Source organism: Zosterops lateralis (assembly GCF_965231275.1).
Source record: "Zosterops lateralis genome assembly, chromosome: 6".
In the NCBI taxonomy this organism is placed as follows: domain Eukaryota; kingdom Metazoa; phylum Chordata; class Aves; order Passeriformes; family Zosteropidae; genus Zosterops; species Zosterops lateralis.
Genome location: NC_139761.1, coordinates 49218247 through 49235887, shown reverse-complemented (window position 1 = coordinate 49235887; position 17641 = coordinate 49218247). Strand labels below are relative to the sequence as shown.

Genomic DNA, 17641 nt, shown 5'->3' with positions numbered 1-17641 from the left:
TTGCAATAAGCAACTTTCAGAATTTCACTTGTTAATTTTGAAATACCACATAATTCATAAACCAGTCACGGATAATTCAACTGTATCAATAAGATGTAGAAAAATGTAAAAGAAAATAGTTTCAGGATTTAATTATTCCTTAAGCCTTCAGTAATTTAACAAGTCCCAAATTGCAGTAGGTAATCTGAGAACCTGCATTCTCAAAGGCTCTAGAGACAGAGTTCCAGCTTGGAGATGTGAGACTGCAGAACAGACCCTTGAAAGCAAGCCTAGAGCAAATAACAAACTCCTGGTGTGCAAATAAATTATTTGTGGTCATATGAGTGCTTTTACCATTTGACCTTTTGTATATAGCTGATTTTGATGAAGAGCAGACCAAAAATAGGTTAAACATGTAGAGGTAAGAAGGAACAAATTAATTGTGCCTTCTACTAGAAAAACTCTATTACCTCTTACCTTGGCACTGACAAGAGATGAAATTAAGGGGTATAATCATGTCAGTGTTCAGGAAGTCTTACTTTTAAATACTAGTAGATTATCTTTGTGCACTAATGAAGGCTTACCATCAACCAAGAACTCTTGGCTTCTTTGCAGTAGGTATTTTTAAAGGTCAGTCTTTCCTACTTAGCATAGTCTCTATGAAGATGCCATGTCTTTTTTTTTTATCTTTGTTAGATTCCACCTGAGCAATTCTGTGATATATGGGCTCGAGACACTGAGTACATTCAAAATCCATGTGTTTCACTGGCTGCCTATGTGGCAATGTGCAACAAATTCAATATTTGCATAGAGTGGAGGAGCTCTGATTACTGCCGTAAGTATTCTGTGTGTATGCCCACTTCTAGTGTTCACAGAGACAGAATTTGCCTAACACAGAGACAAAATTGCCTAATTTAAAAGTTATTGTAAGTTGAAAATACCAATGCTTCTTAAGTCTTCATGTATTTTGATGCTGCTGCAGAAATCTGTGTCTTTGGAGAAGGGATAGAGAGATGAAACACCTTTGAGATTAGATGGAGTGTAAGGGTTAAAACCTGAGATCTCAGTGCATCCTGAATTTTCCCATAGCAACACTAAAATGTAAGGCCAAACGGGATCTGTAGCTGGATCACAGCATCTCCTTATGCTGCCCATGATCACCTAGGAAAAGTCCCCTTCAATGATACCATAAGGAGATCTGTGGTTTTGAACCAATTTTGTTTAAAATTCTTCAGTCAGTATGGATTTTATTAGCAAGTAACTGTTTAAAGGAGATCTTCCAAAATATAGCTGTAAATATGTATTCTATCCATCATGAAGGGACACATCACACTTATTTTTATACCACAGTGATGCATGTTCTTTGGCCACTGCAAGTTATTTAGAGCACTCTATGATTGATCTGTGTAGTTTGAAAATGTTTTTGAAGTTTGAATTGTTTTGTGTCAACACTGTTGCATGGTTTGATATGTCTGCTGCCAAAATGCAAACTGAAGCTTGATGAAAATGTTATTACAAGAAGAGTAGTAGAAGATTCCTTATGTTTGAATTTGTTATGTAGGCAACTGGTCTGTGTTGGTGTTTCAGGCTGGTAGGTCCAACTCAACTGGTGAGCACAGGAGGTTGACAAGAAGACAATAATGTGTTTTCTTAGGTGTTGCCTCATGAGATTAAAACTTGAACCATGTCTGATTGATTTATTTCCTTCCTAGCCTTCCCTTGCTCTGAGAACTTCTCCTACCAGCCTTGCATAGCTGCCTGTGAGGTTCCAGAGAGCTGTCAGAATGACGAGGCTGCTCCTCTGGACTCAGAGTCCTGCTCAGTGCTGACAGAAGGCTGTGTCTGTGCCGCAGGGACCATCCTTCACCGGACTCATACTGCTGTCTGTATTCCTGAAGAAAAATGTGGTATATTTGGATGTGATTTTCTTCTTTATTCTCTGCAAGCTGGTGGTCAGATACTTCATTATTCATAAGTTGAGTTCTGGTTTGGTATTGTGTGAGTTCTGAATATGTTGTTCATTTGAGGATTCTAGACAGTCAGTAAATATTAACTGTGCAGGTGAGCAAGCAGGGGATGTCCTTGTGACACACAGTTTTGCTCACTTTCTCTCAGCTGGAGGATGCTCTTCAAAGTCTTTGCTTAAGTTTATGTATCCAATTATTGTAAGTGTGTTAGTCTTGGCTTCCTTTTTACTCAAGCCCTCTGCCAAGGGTCCAACCTTTTGATACCCAATGGCATTCCAATGACATGCAGCAGCAGTTAATTACACATTTTGAATAATACATGTGAGTCTCCTGACAGCATTCCTGTTTATTTTCATTGCAATTCTGCCTCACTACACCAAATAATGGACCAATTCTTCTCCCTAACAACATGAACCTTAAAGATTCAGTTTATGCTAAATCAGACTATTATAGCACTGTAAATTAATAATAGTTTTGACATTTGTGAAATACAAAAGTAACTTCTTTTCAGATCATTGCTTTAAAAACAAAGGATTGGATTGTGATTTTAAGTGACTGGCCTTGCAGTCGCTTAACATGAAACACACAAAACAAATTGGAGGTCTGGATCTTCTGGAAGGTGTTGAGTGCCTTGCTTTCCTATACAAATTCAGTCACAGAACTATCTCCTCATTCGCTTTTTTGTGGGGTGATGGACAAAATCAAGCCTTTAAAACTCTGGGATTTTTATGCTTCATAGATCCACAGCCACTATGGAAAAAATGGTGATCAAAATTGGAATTTAAAAGGAATTCTGTTTTCTGTTGTCCTGATCTAGCTTGTACAGACAGCTCAGGAGCACCTCATGCCGTGGGTGAGATCTGGAGAACTTCTTTGAGTGGATGCTGTATGCAAAAATGTGTTGACAGTGAGACCATTATTCCAGTGGAGTATAACTGTTCAGAGATCCACAATTTAGAGTGTCAGCGATTTGCAGAAGTGGCCTTGCTCATTCCTGATGATCAAACATGCTGTCCTCAGAAGATCTGTAGTAAGTATTCCTTCATGGTTGTGAATATTGCCCACTGGAACATGCAGATGTCTGTTCTCTGGGGTTTGCTTTCCTGTTACACATGCTACTTTTGAAGAAAATAGAAATTACTTTGGTTTGAATTTATAGATTATGTAGAAAACTGTAGAATCTCTTTGGCTCAATGTCCAGTAGGTTTTGAGGTAGAGGATAGGAGGAGGACTGAAATAGGGCTGTGTTTATTTGAATATCAATTGTGTTTCCCTCAAGTTTAGAGATTACTGTTTTATTTTTAATATCCAAATACAAACAAATGATATGGATAATTCTGAGGAAAAAGAAATCAGATGATTGTTTATCTAATATATAAAGTGAGCAGTAAAAAAATCATAGAAAAGCTTTTTTTCCCCACTTAATTCTTGCTTAGCTTAGAAAGTTTCAAAAAGAAACTGCAAGCAATTTTCAGGTTTTGACCACCGGTATGGTGTTGTAGTGAGTTTTCCAGAGTAGGTTTGACTTTTTTAATTCTCACAAGGACTCAGCTCTAGTTTAACGTTGCTTCCACGGAGAGTGTGGTAAATGATGAGCACTTCTGAATCTTGCCTCATGAGCACTTCTGAATCCTGCCTCATGGGAGTTTTTGCTGCTCTGCTGTGTTTTTCATATGCCTGTAATTCAGAGTTTTGGGGTATCTGACTGTAAATACTGCTTGTCACTGCTCTACTCAGCTTATAAATGCATAGTTTAGAAGATGCTTGTTCTCTTTTTTTCTCCCTTTATGTGACAGTTTGTAATCAGAGTCTCTGTGAGCTCTTGATCCCTGAGTGTAGCAGCTTGGAAAAGTTGGTCACCTACTACAGTGAAGAATCCTGTTGTCCCAGCTACGTTTGTGGTAGGTTTCTTTTGAAAGGTAAAAAAGGGTACTTTGTAAAGAGTAAAAGGTAAAAAAGACATTCAGTAAACTAAATAGATAACTCAGAAGGGTAAAGGGTAGTGTAGATACCATTGTTAGAGTGGCCATTTACAAAATGCACTTTTGTCTATAGCTCGGGGTTGGTCTGTGCTTCAGTTTGAGCAGATGTGATGCAATCTTATATTAAATGCTCAGGCCAGATCTTGGGATACAAGGTAAAAGTTTTTCCAAGGCAGTTTGTAGTACTTCTCTACTCTGCACTGCCTTTCCTTAGGATATAGCATAACAAAGGAGGAATGCTGAGCTTCATCTAAAGGAATATATCTGTTGCCCCTTTTTCAGAATGTGATCCAGAAAAATGTGAACCGTTGGAGCAGATGCCAAGCTGTCAAGATGATCAAACACTAATTGCTGCTCGGGTGGAGAATACCTGCTGCATTTCCCACATATGTGGTACAGTAGCCTGACTGATTGAGATTGAGTGTGGTCTTGCATATATACTTATATCTATTATCATCTTGCCAATTAAGGCTCCTTGCATTTCCTTTAGGTCTCTCAACATAGTAAGGCTTGAAAGCAGTTAAAAAAATTGGCATTAATTTTCTAAAATATAAGAAGTGGGGACAACCATCAATAGTCACAGAACAGCTTTGTGCAACTGAGTAGTATTCCTTGGTCAAGTAAAGGAGTGGTGGTGTAGTCCATGGATGAAGGAATTCAGGACTTCTGAGATTGTCCATATGCAGAGTGTAGAGTAGATGCACAAATATTTTGTCTGAAAGAAGACTGAAGTTATATCCCTGTATCCTGCTGTCTCCTGCAGCCCATCTTAATTGATGACAAATATTAGAGTATTATGCATATTTATTCAATTCTTTTGGGGTTTAGCCTTTAATGACTTAATTCAATAATAAAATTGCACTTCTGCCATTAGTATATGAATTCCAATCTTACCATGCAATTGTTTTCTGTTTGATAATAATCTGATAATGAGGTGCTATAGAGTTTATTTTACTTTTGAACAGATATCTGGGAAGAAAAGGCCCTTCCACATGTAAAAATTTGAGTGTTAATAGGGAATGTGAATTACAATTCTGTTATTTACAGTAATCAGATTGTTTTGATTATGTATTAGCAGTGGGCAGCATTTGGCTCTTCTCACTGACTGCACAGTCCCCTTTTGACTCCTTTTTGATAAAATGAGTCTCTGCACTGTACATATGGAAAAATTCTTGTTGTGATTGTCATATGTGTTCAAGTGGAAGGATAACACTGGGATCACAGAGGATGCATTTTATTGAGGATCAAAGATTCCTGAAAAAAACAACAACATGACTTAGTAGGAGAGAAGACCTAGCAAAATTTTTCATAATAGGAGGAAGGAAAATCATGTTTACTCACAAAAAATGTATTAATTCTCTATAGCAGGGAAAAAAGGAAAAAGGGGCAAGCTGCACTGAAAATTAGCTTTTTGTCTATAAGCAGTGAATGCAGAGTACCTCTGCTCTCTTATATTTGACTCTGGGACAAACTTAAAGCAAATTTTCTAGGCAGTCGTAAAATTTCTTGCAATGTTTTAGATTTAAATAATTATTTTCTTCAGCATGTGGGGCTTGCTCAGATCAAATTCCCAAATGTCAAGAAGGAGAAGTTCTCATTGTGGATGGCAACACTACTGACAGGTGTTGCCCTACATACCAGTGCAGTAAGTTTGACTTGATTTTTAATATTTTAAATAACAGAGAACATGGGAAATTTTGTGGTGTGGATATTCAGTGTTAAAGTGGTGGATTAGAGGTATAGCTCCACTTGCTGTATAAGCAAGCGTTCATCTGTAATCCTCGACAAATATTCTTTACTTTTACAACTTCTTGTGTGTAAAGCATTTTCCAGTATCTCTATCATGGAGACAAGTGAGTAGTTTCAGACCTCAAATTCTGGATATTTAAAAGTATTTAAATACTTGCCTAGAATATTTTGTATTCCACACTGTTATTACCTGATAACTTCTTGTATTCCATACTGTTATTACCTGATAGCTATCCGTCAAATTTTTACTATTAGTCTTGTAAACTAAGCTGTTATCCAAATGTACTCATTGTAAGTCATTTACTATATCTTGATTAATATTTCTCTCATCCAAAAAAAGACAAACATTGCATTTATTGTACTTCCTTTCCTTTAATTTTAGTCTGTGAAATACATCGTTGTCCTGAGTTCAGATGCATGCTCGGCATGTCCCTAGTGGAGGTGTGGAGCCCAGAGAAGTGCTGCCCCTTCCGGACGTGTGGTAAAATCACTGATTTTTCACTACAGCTGCCTTAGGCAATGAGAACAGCTTTGGCCCCTTGGTTTTAAGCCTGGTTGCAGCCACCCTTGTGACTCGCTCATGAGCAAATTATACGGAAAAGTCATTTCATACTGCCTAATCTGCCTGCTTTGCTTTTCTTGCATTCTGTAGAATTTGTCTGTCCAAGCTGGGTTATTTCCCACCTTGAAAGTGTTGTAAGTTACTGTACTGGGTTTGCTGACTTTTATAGCTGGGATTTTTATTCTCTCTGCTATAAGAAAATGGCATATAAATTGCTAAACCACTGTTTCTGGTGTTGTTTTGTTTCAGAATGTGCGTGTGAAACAATCCCTAAACCTCAGTGCAAACTGGTATGAAATTTATTTTGTCACCATTCTTTAATTGATTTTGTAATGAATCTATTTATCAATATCTGAATAATAGTTCTATCAGTGAAATATGAAATGGTACATTATCCCCCTTTTTAAAAAAACTTACTTTAGAGAAAGATATACATAGTTTTAAGAAGCCACCTAAGTAAATACCTTGCAGGATAAAATGACTCTACAGCCCTGATACTTTCAGAGCTTTTTATTACCATAATACATATCCCCAATGTATTGGTAGAGTAGGACTGCATTTATCACACAGGATAAGTCAGGATAAAATTTTGGGTTTAAAGTGTGGAACTAAATGCTTTCAAGTATCACTGTTAATATTATTTTTTATGGTGAATATGTTAACATACATCATGCACTCAGGCTGCTGACTGAGCAAAACCTTCAAGAGACACTGCTACCCAAATTCTGAAGTTAAGTTGTTTAAAATAAAAAGGTCATATAAATAAGAAAACCCACTGTTTCATGTACTTTTTTTCTTTTCTTTTTTTTTTTTTTTTTTTTTTTTAATTTTTATACCCATAGGGGCAGAAACTTCAGATAGATGAACTGTTTCAGAACAGTACAGAAAATGTCTGTAACTGTGTGAAGTACAAATGTGGTAAGTCAGAAAATAATTTAAATAAACAGCCTTTCAAGGGCTAAGGGAAATTGGGAATTAAAAATCAAGTGTTCACTTGGAACCCAGCACTGAAGAGGGTAGGATTAATTTACCTAATTCACAAACAGTGCTAATTCTCCTCTGTGTTCTCTATAGTTAGTGGGGAAAATAGACATTCCTCAGGTAAATTTCTTATCCTGAAGTAGTCTTCCACAATAAAACAGTTGAAGCAGCCTGCACTGTCACTTGGGTGCAGCTAATAGAATATTATTTATTTATTTAGATTTCACACATGGCTATATTTGAAAAGATTTCGTGACTGCAGTGAAACATTATATTGCTGCTACTAATTTGTTTGAAAATGTGGCCCATAATTATAAAATAGGTGGAGCAGCTTCTTCTATTCCCATTTCACTGTTTGAAACATTTGTAGTGGAGTTTTGATGCCAAGCTGGTTGTCCTGAGAATGCTGTTTGTGTTTTCTTGCAGTGAGAGACAAAGTTTGCCTGAGCGATGAGAGAGGTGTGCTGCTTCCTGGGCAGAGGATTGCAGAACACAGTGCAGATGGCATTTGCCACATTTCCTACTGCACAAATGTGATTGATCCCTCCACTAAATACTACAAAATAAACACCTCTTCGATAGACTGTGCCGTCAAGTGCAAAGCTGTAAGAAATTCAGAAATTTAGACCTGGATGTTGTGTCTGGTGGCCTGAATTACTTTGTGAGGAGTTTTGTTGAGAAGATGACAGTCACATAGCAAGTTAGAAAGAGTAATTAGGGTATCTCCCTCTAATGATGTGCTTCCACAATTCTGATGGAAGTTAATAAAAATCTCCCTCCCTCTACTGTTTTCTCTGCTGCGTAAATCTTACACAAACTAAAGTGTATAGTGAATGCCTCTTTGGCATGCTGCCTCTTGCATCCCTGCAGAGCTTCAGCTGCATTATGTGCAAACTGGTATAAATTCCTGCCAGACATTAGCTGAATAAGAATCAGAGAATAATTATAAGTAGAAGAAGAATTCTGAATGTGGTGAAAGCAGCTTTTTAAAATAAGGGAATGTTACATTGTCTTTTTTCAAGATATGATGCATTGCCATGGGAATATTATACATATTTTTTCCTAATTTTATAATTAATTGATGTCTAATGTGTAAAAAGTTAAATTTTCAGTGGTTCTTGAAGTAAGCTGTCACATTTGAAAATGGGTAGAAAGACCAGTTAATTCTGTCAGATTTGGAACTCCTCCCCTTTTACTTCAGTTAAGATCAAAGGTATTTTATCAAAGCCTTATGAGTGTGCAGTGTGTGTAAATGTAAGCTATATGGTTTTGAAAGTTATTTTAGAAATATCCCTAAAATGAGATGCCTGGGAAAAAAAAACAAAAAACCAACCCTGCATTGTTACAGTAGTAAAATGTTGAACTGAAAGATGGTCTCAAGGAATAATCTATTTGATTTTGGCAGAATCAAGTCTATCAGCCTCCAAAAGATTTAACAACTTGCTGTGGTAGCTGCAAGAACTTGTCTTGTCTCCACACTTTCAGCAATGGCACAGTTACCAGTTTTAAGGTGAGTTTGCATTTTTTATTCCCTCAAAATATTTAGAAGTAAACAAAAAAATTACAAAGTACTGTACATATCTCGCTGTGTAAAATGTGTAGAAAAGAGCTTTATTTGGCCAAATACTAGGAATAGTTTTGCATGTACATAACATTCATTTCTTGGAAAGTCAACCATATGACTGTCAACAAAAATTAAAGGATTCTGATATATATGAGAGAATTACCATCAACTCAACTATTTTAGAACCTGCTTAACATTATGCATTTTTTATTGGACTTTCAAATGCAGGACTTAAACAGAACTTGAATATGTATCTAAATTATATTTTGCTGTATTACTGTTGATTCAAGCGAGACCTCATTCAATGAAATTGTTTAATTAATACTTGAAATACTGTTTTTGCTGAGTAAAGTTTCTGTTTAAAATTTTTTGACAGCCTGGTGCTGTTTGGATTTCAAACTGCATCAGATATGAATGTACCAACACAGCAATAGGACCAGTTCTGGTTTCCTCTGCAGTTGGATGCCCACCCTTTAATGAAACTGAATGTGTGAAGGTCAGTGCACAAGACACTGTTTGCATTCTAGCTGTGATTTATGTTTGCATGAAAAGAGTTAACTCTGACAAAAGGTGCTTTTACCTCAAGAAGGAAAACATTATTAATTTTTGTAGTGCCTGTATTTTTTTCCCAGATATTTAAAGGTAAAAGGTATAAGTTACACAGCTGGATGCATCTTTTCTGATTTTTAGAATAATTTTTTTTAAACTGGGGTTTGTAATATCAAACTAGTCTTCATGCAAATGTCTGAACTTGGATGCTTTTCTGGGTTGGACCTCCCCTGTCTAATGTTTTCTGTGTATAGCAGTGTGATTCAACACAATGATCAAAAACATTGATAAAAAAGGCAAGATTGTCTGAAAATCAGGAGTATCTTTTCTACAGTGACACATAAAGTTTTATGAACTTGTTTTGGAGCAAGAACAGAAGTGACATTTGATTTTGCAAAATGAGATTATACTAAGTGCCAGGAAATGGAGGCAAGCAGAATTCTCTTACTGCTCTCCACAATTCTACATTTACATGTGGATAGCAAGATACTTTCCTTGGCGGATGATGTTACACAAGCAGGGAACAGTCCTGAAAGAACTGAGTGGTTGTAGTTCTTCCTCACAAATAGCAGTGACTTGGTTCTTCAGAACTGTCTCAGTTTCATAGCCAAACCTTCATTCATTCACCAGAGTGTTGCATTTGCCTGAACGATGATGCAAAGCTTTATCTGAAAGATATTTCTAATAGTGCAGATACGTGGGAATGAATGCTTGAAAAAAAAATCAAATATTTCCTCTTTATTTTATCTCTTGGTCAGGTTGGAGGCTATGTTGTGCCATTCTTAGAAGGATGCTGCAAAACATGTAAGTGATTATTGACAATTCCTCTGACAAGTCTCTCTGATCTGTTACCTTATGTATAAAGTAGATTATTTGCCATGTGAAAGCTTGATTCACCTCTCAAAGGCTGTGCTTTTACCAGGGTTACTCATGTGAATAACACTGAAAATAGTGGAGTTAAATCAAAAGAAAACACTTTAACATGGAAACATTTACTCCACTGATAGTGATTGTAGCTGGTCAGGTCACTGAAATTCCTATCTTGAGTATTTTGTAATTCTTGTGTAAAAGTCATCAAAATTTTAGGTACTGCATTTAGTAAAACAAAAGGTACTGTATTTTAGAAGGCACCTTAAAACAATGCTTTATCTACATTAATATCTTCATATTTTGTAAAAATGAAGATTGATTTATGTGGTTGGTAAGCTAATTTTGTAAATAATGAATATAGTAATAGCTAAGAAACCTTCAGGCAGTATCTTTTAAAACATTCTACAATTTTAAAATTCCCCTTTTCTTGATTATCTGTGAGAGCTAATAAGATTCTCTGAGGAAAAAAAAAAAGAGCCATATTAAAAATTCCCTACAGAATAGATTTGAAAGATATTATGTCTTATTAGAAATCAAGAAAATAGAAATAATTTTTTTTTTCTTAACACATTGGTACATAGGTGAAACATTTTGGCTGATTTCATAAAGGCCTTAGGCTGAAGGTGATACTATTAGAAGCAACTGAAAAGGAGATTTTTGTACTGGGCAGTATAATAATATTTAAAAATGCAAAAATCTGACTTAATCTGCATAAGTGGCTGAAATAGTGACCTGAAAGTGTGGGGGAGAGCTGGAGAAAAGCACAGGTATTTCCTGCTGGGTGGGATGGAGCTTGCACAGCTGTGACTACCTGACATGAGACCATGTGCACAGTTACTGCAGTGGGTTGTGTGCTGCCAGCTGGGAGGTACCTTTTGACTTGTATTACATTTCATAGTAAAAAGTTTATGGAAACTGTGCAAGATTTATCTGGGTTTTTTTTTTTCTCTCTGTTCCAACCACAAGAAAATGATAATATCCAAGTTTTTCCCTCTGATGGGCCTGTGTTTCAAGCCCTTGTCCTACCTAGTTCTGTGGCAAATTTTCCATAGGCACTCTAAGATCAGTTTTTGACTATCAGACATTGCCCTTCAAAGCAGCCAAATAAACCAGCTTCTGAAAAAATTAGTGAGATGGTTAAATGTGCATTAAGCTGCTTTTCAACAGGGCAGATCTTGCTGCTATGCTTAGAGAAGGATTATAGCCGAACTCCTTAATTGTTAAAGACAAAAGTAAATTAACCTGGGTGTGCCTCACAAAGTAAAATTAAACCCTTGAAGAACCCAGTGACTTCTGAGATGCATTTACAAGTACATTCCTAGAGTTTTGATTTCACACCTCTTTGTGAACAATACAGAACCTCTGTGAATCATGTAGTTCATTTTGAGTCCAAGCAAACCTGCCCTGAGAGCTGTCAGTCAACTGTAATTGTGAGAGACATTTTATGAGAAGGATTATCAGTGTTTTGTTTTCTTTTGAAGTACTTCGCCATTAGAAACAACTGTGATTTTTATTTTCAGTTTTAATTGGTCTTGAAAATTAAGAGCTAGGAGCTCCATCATAACCTAGAGAGGCAATTACACTATCACTTGTAGCCCTAAAGGACATACTGAACTCAGGATACCAGATTGGCTTGGTTAGACTATTATAGACCAGATTGTTCCTGGTTTGCACATGAGGTTTAACAATGCAAGTAATGCCTGGACATAGTACTCAGCTGCTAGAACCATGAACCCTTCCTGAGCTGGGAAGCAGGACCAGATGATCTCCAGAGGTCTCTTCCAGCCTCAGCCATTCTGTGATCCTGTATATATGGACATTTTAAAGCTGAATTCTGTTTTCCAAGATCTAGCAACTCCCAGATGTTTTCATACTACCAGAAATCCTCTGTAACACGTGCTCTGTTCAATGTGTAATATTCTTACCAGGTTCTTCAGTGTCAGTGCTCCTCCCATTCCTTGTTAGCCCAGTCACTCCTACAGCCTATGTTGGCTGTCACACAGGTACCTTTTCCTGAAATAAGTAGGACCAACCCAAACAGCATCATTGTTGATTTCCAACAATGTACTCCCTGATAGGAGCGCCAGACTTCTCGGTACCCAATTACTGCCAAAGCTGCAGTGTAGCACAATTGCTCCTGGCTGTTCAGAGTGGCTCCCAGCTTGGTTTGTTTTTCACTTTGCACTGTGTGGGCGGTGCATTGTTGTCAGCCAACAATGTACTGTTGGTAGTAAGCACTTGCATAGTCTTTAGCTTGCTGCATGTGTAAAATTGCTGTGTTTTAAAGGGTAAACTAATTCCATCGTGTTTACAGTGCACTAGAACATAGAGACTAATTGCTTTGCTTGTTAAAGCTTGTTATGTCAGCCACATTTTTGCAGATGATGTGTCATACACTTTTGCTTCCAGTGCCATTTACAGTAGAAGCAAGCAATTGTTTTCCCATCCATAGTTAGGACACTATACTGAAAACAGCAAGCCTGTGTTTGGTCCATGAAAATTGGAGATTATCTTTGTTCTTTTTCATAAAGCATGTTAATTCTTTGAATTGTAACATACTTGTTTTAGCATTTATTTAGTGAAAACAACTCTCCAAATTTCTGTAAGAGAAATTATGTTGACTGTAATTGTGTAAACCACTGAATGATACATCCTACATTAAACTACACTTACAAGTCCAGGACTGCTAAATCAAAATCTGTATTTCTCTTTCATATTGCTGTTACTTAACTGACCACAGTGCTATGAATCAACCAAGAAACCAAGCAAGGATTTTCAACCATATAGATGGTGCTGAAGCATCTTCTTATATTATGGCACATATAAAATGCTCCCATGTTTTGTAAGGTTCTTCATGTAAACGTATATTTATTGTAAAGCTCATTTAAAAAGCATTGGATATTAAAACACATGCATGGAAATACCTTATATATTTATTTTGTATGAGATACAATGTACTTTCACCATAGCCTGGATGAAGTCATAGTCACAGCTGCACTGAATTCTCCACCCTACACACCATGTATAATGTAAAAGAAGAAAGAACCATGAAAAGAACTGTGAAAAACAAGAAATAATGGTGAGTTGGAGTTTTTTAAAAACAGTTTATTTTTTATCTTCATTTCTCAATTTATTTTTTTCTCTAAGCAAACATAATTCAGTGACAGTCAAGCAGTAGCCAGGAATTTCTGTCTATAGACTTTTGTTTCCAAGAAGATTTATTGCTATCCTTTCTGGCATGTTGTAGAAAACTCTGCTATGTCTAGAAAGAGTACCAGGCTTATATAATTTCTTTTAAAAAGGAAGAAAAGGAAAAGAAAAGGCAAGAAAACCCCCAAACATACAAAAAATCTAAACAAAAACTCCCAAACAGACAACTTTTGAAAACTGTTTCTCTAAGAAGTTTTACTAGTTTGACAGTGATTAGAGCAGAGAACTGGATGTTGTACATCAAGATGTAACTAAATTGTGTCACAGTTGAACATTGGGTATTATTCAAACCCATGAATCCTTTATTGCCCTTGTTTTTGTGGAGTTAAGAGTATTCCCCTTTCGTCGACATCTTTGGATTTCTTGGCTCAAAGAAAATGGAACGCTGTAAGGGGAGAGTCATTGGGGGCTGCATCATGGCTTGTAAAATCTGGTGTGAAACAGTAGAAACTCTTCTAATATTCATTCTCTTACAGATCTGCAATGTGATGTGATTTATCAGCACAGAGAGGATCATCCATAGAAGATGCTGTTCTTCTTGTTCTCTTACAGCTGAGCTTTACACTGAACATCTTTGGTTTTATTCCAATGTTTGGCTTTCCCTTGTTAAATTAAATTTAACTCATTTAATTTCCTGATTTCTTTTGATCTCTTATTTGATCCATGTGCCTTGTACATACTTGTATGAGAAAAATTGTGGAAGTAATGTAAATTAAAGTGAAAATAAAAAGTTTCATTTGTTCTCTGGTGTTCTTTGATTTAATAAAAACATACAGAAATGTAATAAAGCCCCCTGAAACCCTGTTCTTCATCTGGTTGTGTTATGTATTCTGTTATGTATTTATTTTAAATTTTGTTTATACCACTGGAACACAAGTGCTGCTATTAAAGTTTACTGTATTTATTTCATGGAAAATGCACTTTAGTTTATTAACAAATTTACCTGTTGATAATTATACAATTTTGTTTCCTTAACAAGTTAAATTAATTAACAAGTCTTCAAACAGGAGAGTTTGATCAATTTTACAAAAGTTTTTGGAAACAGTGGACCTACTCATAAAAGGCTTTGAGTGAAGAATAAGCCTTTTATAATTATTATTAAAGATAAAAAGAGACAGATACTTTAACAAATTAAATAATTTTAAAAGTGATTCAATATGCATCTAATGTCACTTCACGAAAGTTTTCTATGTACAGTGGTATACTGGGTATTTTCTTTGTGTCTTTTAGACCCATTAAATGATCAGAAGTGTTCTTGTCTCTGAAATGTTAGAAATTTGAGCTGATATTTTTAAATCTATGCCCATTTTGCAGGTAAGGAAGATGGTAAATTCTGTAAGAAAGTGACTGTTAGGATGACCATCCGCAAGAACGACTGCAGGAGTAACACACCAGTAAGTAGACAGCCATTGCAATTTCTTTCAGCAGAATAAAAAAAAATGAGATGTTAAAAAGAAGGAAGAAAGGGAACTCATATTCTGTTTTAATGCTCCCCTACATTCTCAGCAGTCATGTTCTCAATAATAAATAAAAGAATGTTGTTACTTCTTTTTGTATGCATTTAGGTGCATGTCGATTTTTGTCTCATTTCACCCTATACTGCAATTATTCTATGCAAATTGACTATTATAACTGAACTTTGCCCAGATATTCTACAGCTAAAATGGCTGCAGATGTGTGTAATTTTTCATCTGCCCAGGGACAGTGTTTAAATACCAACTTCATGAAGAAAGGAATCCTGGGTCCTGAAAAGCTTTTTTTAGGCAGCAGTGTGAGCACACTGTAAAATGTGAAGGAAGAATGAGGCCCTATCTGTGTGTCTGTCCAAGGATTTAGTGTTGGAGGAGGCCGACCATGTCCTGCTGAGCAGTGGGGCTGAGAGCAGCAGCAAGGGTGCAGACAGACGTCTCGTGTGAGATGTGCAAGAGCGCCTGGAAAAGCTGTAATAAAAGAGAGCAGGGAAACAGCTGTAGCCTCTAAAATGACTCCACGAGTACATTTAGTAGAGTAGGCTGTTGAGAAGCCAGGAAATTTATTTCATTGAACAGAAACACAAATCCTGACTATTAAATTTGAAAAAAAAAAATTTATCAGTTTCTTAATCCTATTTGTCTTACAGTCTATCTTACACATTTGGTGTTGTTAGTAGTAATTCCCCTCAGCTTTCCAAAGGATACCCAGTATGGCATCACTGCATCAGTGTATCACTGAAATGAATACTGTAGGGAGTTGTGGAAAGAACATTTGGTGCTGTGTTCAAGCCAAGGTTGTTACGAATACTTCAAAATCCAAAACTGAAATTGCTTCTTTGTATCTATTAAAATAGCACGAATCTGTTACTGAAATGGACAGAACAGTCATCATTAACATTAAAATTGAGATCTGTCTGGGCAGCGCAATTCAGGGGTTATTTCCAGATGTAGTGACATTTCATAAGGGGGTGGAGGAAATACGTCCACATTTTTCACTGCTTCACTATTGCATTTGGGTGCCTAATGTCTTCAGAATTCCTTGGGAGCCCCTGACTATCCTTCCTGTTCTCATTTGTTAATTATTGCCTTTGTGTGTTGGCAGGTGAACATCGTTTCATGTGACGGAAAGTGCCCCTCAGCCAGCATTTACAACTACAACATCAACACCTACGCCAGGTTCTGCAAGTGCTGCAGGGAGCTGGGGCTGCAGAGAAGGACTGTGCAGTTGTACTGCACCAGCAATTCAACCTGGGTCAGCTACTCCATACAAGAGCCCACAGATTGCTCTTGCCAGTGGTCTTAAAAAATTGAAAAATAAAAGGAAACAGCAGGCCTAGCTGTTCCCAGCATAATTTTATAATAGTTTAGCTATTAAAAACGTAATAGCCAATCCTCTGAATTTCACCAGTTTACTGCAGAAGACCACAAATACATTTGGACTGTCCTAAATTTCTAAAAAGTGGCTTTGCATCATTTGTGTTGTGATTTGTCTTCATTTTCATTCACAGGGATTGTTTTAAGGGTTCTTGTGATATGTGCCAACATAAAAGGTGATTTACGTTAGTGATATCCAAAGAGAAGGAGCACCATCAATTTTGTTCTGGAAGGCTGAAATACTCTTTGTCAAGCCCCCATTCCAGTTCTACATCATTGCCCAACTTACCTGGCAGCGTGTGACTATTTTGAAAGCATTGCAATTGTGCAAGTATGTTTAGTGTCTATTAAGAAAAATTCTTTGGACAACATGAGAAGAATTTTCAGTTTAAATCATATTCTTGTTGCTAAGTAGAGCATCTATAATAAATTCAATTTAGGATTTTTTTTTTTTTTTTTTAGTCAGGGAAACATTATTTATACTGATAACTGTATGTAACATTCCCTGGGAATCATTTAAGTTTCTGTAGTGTATTTTATATTATAGTGCAAAGCATTATGGCAAGCATGTGTTTATGGAACAGATCTGCTGTCTTTAGGCTATCTAGATTAGCCATTAGTCGCTTTGTCTTTCTGCTAAACAATATGACATAAACTGAAAATACACAGATTGAAAAAATGAAAACCACTTTATATTCCTTTATGTAGATACAACTTAAATGAAAACTTTCATCTTATAAAATGAACCATACTTAAATTGTCTCTTTAGGAGAATGAACATTGTTTAACACTAATTTTAAAGATGTGAAAGTTCATTAGGAAAAAGAAAATAAGGATTATATATCTGCCTCAGAGAAAAACAAAATTGAAAATCTTTGTCACCTGTATAGTAGATGCAACTTCTAATGGTAAGTGCTTGAAATTCAAAATGTACAATTGTAAGGTTTGAAATTTCAAAAGCAATTTTTATGAACTTGAAAAATTAATTCTTTTTGTAATGAACTAATTTTTTTCTTCTCTAAGCTAATGTTGTTCTTCTGTTCTTCTTTAACAAATGCCACTCAGATAAAGCAAGAATTCAGTAGCTTTTGTTTTGTAGATTAAAATCATAGATAGCATGCAGTGATACAGTTGAGATCGATAAGAGTAAATAGATCTCACAGAATGCGTAGGTTGGAAGAGACCTTCAAGATCATCCCAATATAGCCTCTTTGGAAGCTGCTTGCCTGCAGTAAATGCAAAGAAAAATGCATTGTTAAAATCAATCATGTGAACATTTTTGATATTTTGTATACTGTACATTTCATTCTTACAATAACTAATAAACAACAGGAAGTCTTATTTTGTTACAATTAATTTTGCTATCATTGCTAGAGCAGCTT

At 36.1% G+C, this 17641-nt stretch overlaps 1 protein-coding gene across 1 annotated transcript in view; it reads left to right on the top strand.

The window, feature by feature from the left end:
• OTOG (otogelin) overlaps nucleotides 1-16188 on the top strand; it is a gene marked incomplete at its 3' end in the record, with an annotated part of 84024 nt that extends 67836 nt beyond the window's left edge. The window contains exons 38-52 of the mRNA XM_083863970.1: nucleotides 676-814; nucleotides 1692-1886; nucleotides 2764-2976; nucleotides 3743-3847; nucleotides 4211-4321; nucleotides 5472-5573; nucleotides 6060-6158; nucleotides 6489-6529; nucleotides 7082-7157; nucleotides 7647-7825; nucleotides 8626-8730; nucleotides 9161-9280; nucleotides 10092-10137; nucleotides 14728-14807; nucleotides 15988-16188. Of these exons, the coding sequence (XP_083720096.1) occupies nucleotides 676-814; nucleotides 1692-1886; nucleotides 2764-2976; nucleotides 3743-3847; nucleotides 4211-4321; nucleotides 5472-5573; nucleotides 6060-6158; nucleotides 6489-6529; nucleotides 7082-7157; nucleotides 7647-7825; nucleotides 8626-8730; nucleotides 9161-9280; nucleotides 10092-10137; nucleotides 14728-14807; nucleotides 15988-16188 (1812 nt within the window). The remainder of the gene's footprint in view (nucleotides 1-675; nucleotides 815-1691; nucleotides 1887-2763; nucleotides 2977-3742; nucleotides 3848-4210; nucleotides 4322-5471; nucleotides 5574-6059; nucleotides 6159-6488; nucleotides 6530-7081; nucleotides 7158-7646; nucleotides 7826-8625; nucleotides 8731-9160; nucleotides 9281-10091; nucleotides 10138-14727; nucleotides 14808-15987) is intronic.
• Between the last annotated feature and the right edge of the window lie 1453 nt (nucleotides 16189-17641).